Raw genomic sequence first — 8,117 nt, 5'->3', positions numbered from 1 at the left:
CCCACACACACACACACACCCAAGAAACAAATCAGAAAAACACACACACACACACCCAAGAAACAAATCAGAAAAACAAAGTTTACAACAACAAAACATGAGAGAGCTACCTGCAGGTGGAGGAAGGTCCTTTGTAGGAGTGGGAGGAGGAGGCTTTAGCTCTGCTTCTGATGCTTTCGTCTTCTCTGGAGGTGATAATTCAGGAGTCAAGACACAAAGTACTGATGTGGATCAGCACTAAAAGACAACAACTAAAGCATGGAAACTTCTGGACAAGTTCAACAACAGAATGGACACAGAGACAAACATGCCTGACTCATGAGCAGTCAGCAGAGACTAAAGAGACTACCTGCAGGAGAAGCAACTTTCTGAGCAGGAGTGGTTGGAGGAGGAGGAGGAGGTGAAGGCTTTGCTGCTGGTGCTGGTTCCTTCTCCTCTGGTCGAGACACTTTGGGAATGAAATATGTCAAGATGAAAAACCAAGACAACACTATGGTCAAGTGAGACCAGCTGAGAGAAGCATGAGATGATCAAGAGAGGACGAGCAGTGAAGAGGACAGAAAAGACAACAAGAACAGATGGAAACGAKAGTTTCCTGAGACAACAGTGAAGGTTGTTGATGAAATAAACCATGTTACATGGACAACAAACAGCATTCAGACTGTTAGTGTTGTGTCTCCTGTCACAGCAGCCTGATGGAAGGTGTTACTACAGAACATGTGAAGAAGGATGTTCAGAGTCTGTACGGTTCAGACATACAAGAATACCTTTCACAGGTTGTTGATCAGCCTGTGTTGCCTGATCTCTTTGCTTTCTTTCTTCATTTGGAGGTTTGGTTTCAGCTGGAAGCTCTTCTGAGAGGAATGTTTGAAGAAACCAGACGTCTCTTTGTGCAGGAGATGAAAGAGTGTCAGGAGGTCCAGGTGTCTTCGGGGAAACAGTTGGAGATGTTTTAGTTGACACAGACTTGCCTTTGGGTCGGATCATTTCTTGTGTGGGTAAATTCTTGGTAGAGGCAGAAACCTCTCTGGGAAAAAGTAAAGATGTGTCTTTTGTTGGTGAATCAGTTTGTGCTGCTGCTGGAGTTTGTTGTTTCAAACCAACACTGTCCTCAGACAAAGAGGGTGACGTATGAAAAGTGGGCAGTATTGTGGATTTTTTAGTCGAAACGTCTTCCAGTTCAGCAAAAACATCCTGTTTTAAAACAGTTCCTTCTTTATTTTCTTCATGGTGAGCTGTCCCAAAGGATCCAGTCAGTTGTTTCTGTTCTATTAAAGCTTCATTTGGTTTCTTGTCCTGAGATTTCTTCTTACCTTCTTTATCAGATGGGCTTTCATGCCAAACAGGAAAAACGTCTTTCTCTGATGAAGCAATTTCAGCTGAAGGTTCAAATTGTTGTGATGGAAGTTCATTTTTCTTTAAAGATGAAGAAATACTGCTGTGAGAAATACTTCCAGTTTGTCTCAAACTCTTGTCTTGAAATGAGTCTGAAAAACTGGAGGAAGTTAAACTTGGCAAAGAAAGCTGAAGTTCAGAGTCCCTCTCTGATTGGCTTGGCTTCATAAAGTCAGGTTGATTTATTGGATGATCTTCACTGCACCACCTGGAAACTTCTTCTGCTTCTTCTGGTTGTTTCATCTGACCCTTTAAAGCTCTGTCTTCTGTTCCAGTAGACCCAATGAGTGGCACTTTTTCAAATCTCTGAACGTCCTGCTGCTTTAATCTAACATCTGCCAGAGAGAAACTTTCTTTAAGAAAAGACTCCTTAACATCTTCAACCAGGATTGTTCTTCGGCTGATATCGGTCTCTAGAGGAACTGGTACACGTTGGAAGATTTCACCCAAGAATGAAGAAAGGCACCATGAAGCGGTGGCCAAGAGTTCAAGACATATGGAGAAGACACAAACAGACAGTCAGTGAGGCAGATACAACAAGGAAAAGGAATCCTTTTCTATGTTGAAAGACAAAAAGGCAGATTAATTATTAATAAATACAGAATGTGCTGAGTTTCACACAAAGTGAACTCATGGTTGAGTTAGTGTTGCTGTCTGTGATATTTCCCTCTGATTTAATGTTTCAGATTAATTAAACACATATAACAGTCATGTAGCAACAAAGACACCAGGACAAGACTGAAGAGCTCCGCTAACACCAGAAGATAAAGATGAGTTTAGATTAGTGAGTAAGAACACACACACACATATCTACCTTGTTGTTGATGAAGTCCTTCCAGATTTTGTGGAGGTGCTCTGAGACTTGGCTCTAGTTTGTCTCTCACTAATTTTGGAGCTTCAGGTTCTGCTGTAGGTTCTGTAAACTTTTTGAGTTCAACTAAAGTTTTTGTTTCTTCAGTAACTGTTTTAGGTGTTTCCGGGACTTCAATTGGTTCTTCTCCAGCCTTTCCTGGTGTTTCTGTAAGAACTTTAGGTGTAGCAGGAAACTTCTTCTGTTCTGGAACCACTTTTGGTGGCTCTGGAACTTTCTTGTGTTCTTCTGGAACCATTTTTGGTAGTTTTGGAGCTTTCTTGGGTTCTTCTGGAACCAGTTTTGGTGGCTCTGGTACTTTCTTTGGTTCTTCTGGAACCATTTTTGGTAGTTTTGGAACTTTCTTGGATTCTTCTGGAACCACATTTGGTGGCTCTGGTACTTTATTGGGTTCTCCTGGAACCATTTTTGGTAGTTTTGGAACTTTCTTGGGTTCTTCTGGAACCACTTTTGGTGGTTCTGGAACTTTCTTGGGTTCTTCTGGAACCACTTTTGGTGGTTCTGGAACTTTCTTTGGTGCTGCTGGAACCACTTTTGGTGGCTCTGGTACTTTCTTGGGTTCTTCTGGAACCACTTTTGGTAGTTTTGGAACTTTCTTGGGTTCTTCTGGAACCACTTTTGGTGGTTCTGGAACTTTCTTTGGTGCTGCTGGAACCACTTTTTGTGGTTCTGGAACGTTCTTGGGTTCTTCTGGAACCAGTTTTGGTGGCTCTGGCACTTTCTTGGGTTCTTCTGGAACTACTTTCGGTGGTTCTGGAACTTTCTTGGGTTCTTCTGGAACCACTTTTAGTGGTTCTGGAACTTTCTTGGGTTCTTCTGGAACCAGCTTGGGTAGTTGTGGTATGCTCTTTTGTGTTTCTGGAAGAACTTTTGGTGCAACTGGAACCTTCTGCTCTGTAACCACCTTTGGTGTTTCAGTGACCTTCATAGGTGGTTCTGGAACTTTCTTTGTTGCTTCTGGAACCTTTTCTTGTATTTTTTCTTGAATTTTTGGTTCTTCTATTTTAGAGGTAAACCTTAGAACTTCTTTCTCCAGCAGGTCCAGTTTTCCAGAAAGTTCAGGTGCCTTTGCTTCTGAGACAGTTTAGAAGAACATTTATTATAAGATAATTATCTTATTCCAAAAAGCTCAAGTCACACTCTGACGAGTGCGTAGTATGTTCAAAGATTTTTGTAAGATATATTTCAGAGAGGTTAGCAGAAGAACTAAGAGTTCCAAGAGAATAAGGTCAACACAGATTGACAGAAGAACATTAAACAGACAGTCTGATATCTGCAGTACCTTTAGGAGAGGCGTCAGTCTTTGGAGAAACTTTAGCAGATGGCTGGGCTACAGGTTTCTCTGGTCTTGGTACCTCTTGAACTTAAGAAAACATTATGTTTTTTTAATTCACAGGTAAAAACCAAGTAGATCAAAGAGTTCAGGCTTACTGAGTGAAAGACAAGAGGAGAAGAAGCTGAACAACTATAGAATCAAAGATCAGTAATCTGTACCTTCTAATGGTCCATGTTCTGGAGCTGATGGAGTAACCATAGCTGCAGATGTTTGAGGTTCTTCTGGTTTTGGTAGGTCTGGTGCTTTAAAGAACATTTAAAGATGTTAGACATTTTACCTGCTGAGAACGACCTTAAACCCAACAACACGACAGTCCACTCTCTCGAGTGTGTAAAACAAAGAAACAAGAACTGYGGGGTTAACAGAACAACATTCACAACWCAACATTTCAAAGAAATGTAAGACTTTAAAAGACATGACAGTTGTGATACCTCTGGTTAAGATCTCCTCAGTCTTTGGAGGAGTAATCCCCATACTGACTGGATGGACTGTGGTATCCACTGCTTTGGCTACAGCTGGCACTTTGAAGAACATAGAGAAGGTTTCCATCTTTACGTCACAACATTCATAAAGATTTTGTTTGAAAAAATAGTGAAAGTTTTATTACATTGACATAAATACACACAACCATCAGTTTAGTGGAAGAAATTTTGTGAAACATGGAAAAGTCATGCGGGGACAACAGATCTACACAAAGAGGTTAGCAGCAGAAAACATCAAAGAGTCACACAAACATGTTAGGGCTCCTCATGTTGATCAGAACAACATGAAACAAATCAAGATGTGGAACAAAACATCCTTCTGCAAAAGAACAGAAAAGGTTCTTCTACTATACCTCTCGGTTCTGGAACCTCTGGTGTTTTCTTCACAGGTTGAACTTCTGGTGCCTTGGACACTTTGGGTTTGGGTACTGCTGGTTTCTGAGACAGCTGCTTGGGCTCTGGAGGAACCAGTTCTACCTCTGCTGTTGGTTTGGGTCCATGAGGTTCAGGAGTGACCTTTCTGGGAACTTTCTGTGGTTCAGGTTCTGGTTTGGTGTATAATACTATCGTCATAAAGACAGTGAAAGAGTTCAGGAGGTAAAAGGAGTCAAAGAGAAGAGATGGAACAGAAATGAGACAGACATGAAGAACACAATGTTCTTTACACAACAACATTCAGACAATCAGTCAAGAGAAGATCAAACCAGTTCATCAAGTTTGATTGATCCAAAAGACATTAAAGAGGATATATTCTGTACAGAAAACTTTCAAACTTTAAAATATCTAAAATAATGTGTACACAGAATGAATTATTTGTATTTTTAGAAAAGACAAAATTTGTGAATTATAGATCTGAAGTTTAAAACATCTTCCCTAAACTGCTCCAGTCAGTACAATATCAGTAGATCAGTACCTCCATCTGTCCATCTGATGGACTCATCTCTAATCCTAATCTGTCCATCTGATGGACTCATCTCTAATCCTAATCTGTCCTCTGATGGACTCATCTGTAATCCTGATCTGTCCTCTGATGGACTCATCTGTAATCCTGATCTGTCCTCTGATGGACTCATCTGTAATCCTGATCTGTCCTCTGGACTCATCTGTAATCCTAATCTGTCCTCTGATGGACTCATCTCTAATCCTGATCTGTCCTCTGATGGACTCATCTGTAATCCTGATCTGTCCTCTGATGGACTCATCTGTAATCCTGATCTGTCCTCTGGACTCATCTGTAATCCTGATGTCGAACCATCCCATCCTCTCCTCATGTCTCTGTCCAGATCTTCATGATCTGACTCATGCTGTTTATTTCTCTGTAGCTCTGAACATCCTTTATGTTTAAACAAACTAACCAGTTTTAAAACTTGTCTTCAGTTTGGACACATTTAATTTAAGTTCATGCTTTTCTATAAAAATAAAAATGATGTCATGCTTTGAAAACCTGTAAGTGTTTTATTTGTAATCTAATTAAAATGTGTGTAATTAATTCAGGTTGGAAGTGCAGGTTTAGTGGTGAAAGGTCCTGCGGTGTGTTTGACATTTTAACATAGTTTTAACAAATCAAGATYTCAAAGAATGAGCCATGAAAGACTCACAGATATTTAAAAATCAAAATGATYAAAACAAACTTTCTGACAAACATTACCTTCAGAAGGTGCAGGTTCTCCTCCWCCAGGTGCAGCCATGTCAGTAACGTCACTCTGAGCTTTCCTTGCATCTGATTCTTTAAAATATAAAGACGTTGGGATGTTGTAGCACAAGATGAAGATTATTTACAACAAGTCATGAAACAAACAACAGGACACAAAGAATCAGTAAGCATGAACAGAGTTTGTACCTGAGACTCCAGGTGGAAGCAGAGCGTCACGCTCAGAGCCTCTCCTCTCTGCTCCTTCATCAAGTCCAGGAACTTGGAGACATTAAGAAAGTTGGAGTTAAACTATTTCAGCCAAGCTCTACGCTCTATTTTCTGTCATCTACAGCTCAGAAAGTTCCAGTTCAGGTTAATGAGAAAGGAAGAGAGGTGAGGAAACTAGTGACGAATAAAAAGAAGAGACAGAAGTCAATCTGATCTACGACAGACAGAGAGAGAAAAGCTTTCAGAGGCTGCAGCTAACTGTTAGCCAGGAGCCAGAGGAGGCAGAAATACCTGCTGGGAAGGCCTCCCCGACTCCAACCTGAGTGCTCTCAATCAATTCTTCCACTGCTTTTCTCTCTTCTGGAGGACAAGAAAACAGAAATTAGACAGAAAACCTGCAGCAGGTCTGGAATAATCCGGTGAAACAAACAGGAAGTGATAACAAGAATCAACAACAACATGAAGGAAAACAGACAACAGGAGGAACACGGGACATGAAGGAGCAGACACTTCTCCTGCTGGAAGAAAGAAGTCAGGAACTGAACTGAAACTCTGCACAAAGCAGAATTCAGCTGTTAAATCTCACAGGGATTATTGTTGGGAGCGGTGCAGACTAGGATTATGACCAACAACTTTCTGAGCTCCAGGATTAAAGTCATGAATAAAACCTTTAGTCTGATGTTTAATTAATTACTGTTTTAATTCATTTTTTCACCAAGCTAAAGGAAAAATGATGGTTTATTTTAAAACAAATAATCAGTTTTGAAATTTTGATTCATTATTAAAGAAATATCCAGATATTTTCCTTTATCTGTCCAAATGTGTTTATGAATTTTATAATCAATCAAATAAGTCATTAAAATATAATTTAGGACTTTTTCACTAAAATCGAAAAGTTTGAGATTAAACGTTAGAAATTCAAGATGAATAGTAATTTAATTAGCATGGATTAATATATTTTTGTACTTTTTAAAAAGTGTTTTCTGTGAGGTTCAGAGCTTTTTGTTTCGAGCAACCCAAATAAAAACAGACTAAAAACTCAGAAATAATTTGATTATAATCCACTTCTGTCCAGCAGGAAGCTTATTAAATATTAATTTATCAGTCTGGGCTTATTGGGATCACACTCAGTGCTTCAGGATGAAGGTTGAACTGTGATGAAGTTGTTGGTAAATTTGATGGAATAAATGCAGATTAAATGTTGATGTTTCAGCCACTGGAGGGTTATTTAATCTGGGGTTTTGTACCTGTAGTCTCAGTTCGCTCCTCGTACTGATAAAACTCTTTAGGTGAAAAAAAAGACAGAAATGGTCAAATGAGCAGCTGAAATCAAACACTGAGCAGGTTTGGTTAAAAAGAGAACCAGACCCACCTCTACAAACAAACATGGACGCTGCCTCCGGTACCAGAACCAAAGAATCTGAGACATCTACAGATTGGCCACAAACAGTTTCATTAATATTAACCAGCTCTGTGAACGGGGTTTCCACTCTGAACCATTCACTTCAGACTTTAAATAGTAGGAAGAGAAATGAAGGAATGGAAGTTTTACTGTWGCTTCTTTTTGAAGGACTCACCCTGAAGAACCGTTTCTAATCCAATTTCTGTGAAAGAACAGAAGGCGTCAGAGCTGCAACCTGCTGCTAACAGCTAAAAAGACATGAATCCAAACTAACAGCTGCAGATTCAACCGTACAAACCTTTTCCTGCAAGGGAAAGTTCTGCTGTGCTTCGAGCTTCTCCCATCGGATCCAGATGTGCGACCACGGAGTAAACGCCTGAAAAACCACATCCAGCTGTTCACTAAACATCCAGCTGTTGACTAAACATCCAGCTGTTCACTAAACATCCATCTGTTGACTAAACATCCAGCTGTTGACTAAACATCCAGCTGTTCACTAAACATCCATCTGTTGACTAAACATCCAGCTGTTTACTAAACATCCAGCTGTTCACTAAACATCCATCTGTTGACTAAACATCCAGCTGTTTACTAAACATCCAGCTGTTCACTAAACATCCATCTGTTGACTAAACATCCAGCTGTTTACTAAACATCCAGCTGTTCACTAAACATCCATCTGTTGACTAAACATCCAGCTGTTTACTAAACATCCAGCTGTTCACTAAACATCCATCTGTTGACTAAACATCCAGCTGTTTTCTAAACAT

General features: G+C 40.0%; 1 protein-coding gene across 1 annotated transcript in view; it reads right to left on the bottom strand.

The window, feature by feature from the left end:
• Window positions 1–8,117, bottom strand: part of ttn.1 (titin, tandem duplicate 1) — a 136,491-nt gene that overhangs the window by 99,698 nt on the left and 28,676 nt on the right. Inside the window, exons 43-57 of the mRNA XM_014028495.1 lie at window positions 7,646–7,723; window positions 7,523–7,549; window positions 7,318–7,374; window positions 7,193–7,228; window positions 6,237–6,305; window positions 5,925–5,996; window positions 5,733–5,810; window positions 4,438–4,647; window positions 4,034–4,123; window positions 3,761–3,844; window positions 3,549–3,629; window positions 2,210–3,340; window positions 768–1,817; window positions 350–448; window positions 111–185 (exon numbers count right to left, since the gene is read on the bottom strand). Of these exons, the coding sequence (XP_013883949.1) occupies window positions 111–185; window positions 350–448; window positions 768–1,817; window positions 2,210–3,340; window positions 3,549–3,629; window positions 3,761–3,844; window positions 4,034–4,123; window positions 4,438–4,647; window positions 5,733–5,810; window positions 5,925–5,996; window positions 6,237–6,305; window positions 7,193–7,228; window positions 7,318–7,374; window positions 7,523–7,549; window positions 7,646–7,723 (3,237 nt within the window). The remainder of the gene's footprint in view (window positions 1–110; window positions 186–349; window positions 449–767; window positions 1,818–2,209; window positions 3,341–3,548; window positions 3,630–3,760; window positions 3,845–4,033; window positions 4,124–4,437; window positions 4,648–5,732; window positions 5,811–5,924; window positions 5,997–6,236; window positions 6,306–7,192; window positions 7,229–7,317; window positions 7,375–7,522; window positions 7,550–7,645; window positions 7,724–8,117) is intronic.

The sequence above is a fragment of the Austrofundulus limnaeus genome, unplaced genomic scaffold, assembly GCF_001266775.1.
Source record: "Austrofundulus limnaeus strain Quisiro unplaced genomic scaffold, Austrofundulus_limnaeus-1.0 Scaffold770, whole genome shotgun sequence".
NCBI classification, from domain to species: Eukaryota; Metazoa; Chordata; class Actinopteri; order Cyprinodontiformes; family Rivulidae; genus Austrofundulus; species Austrofundulus limnaeus.
Note: the sequence above shows the minus strand (reverse complement) of the source record. Positions and strands in the feature narration are given on the sequence as shown.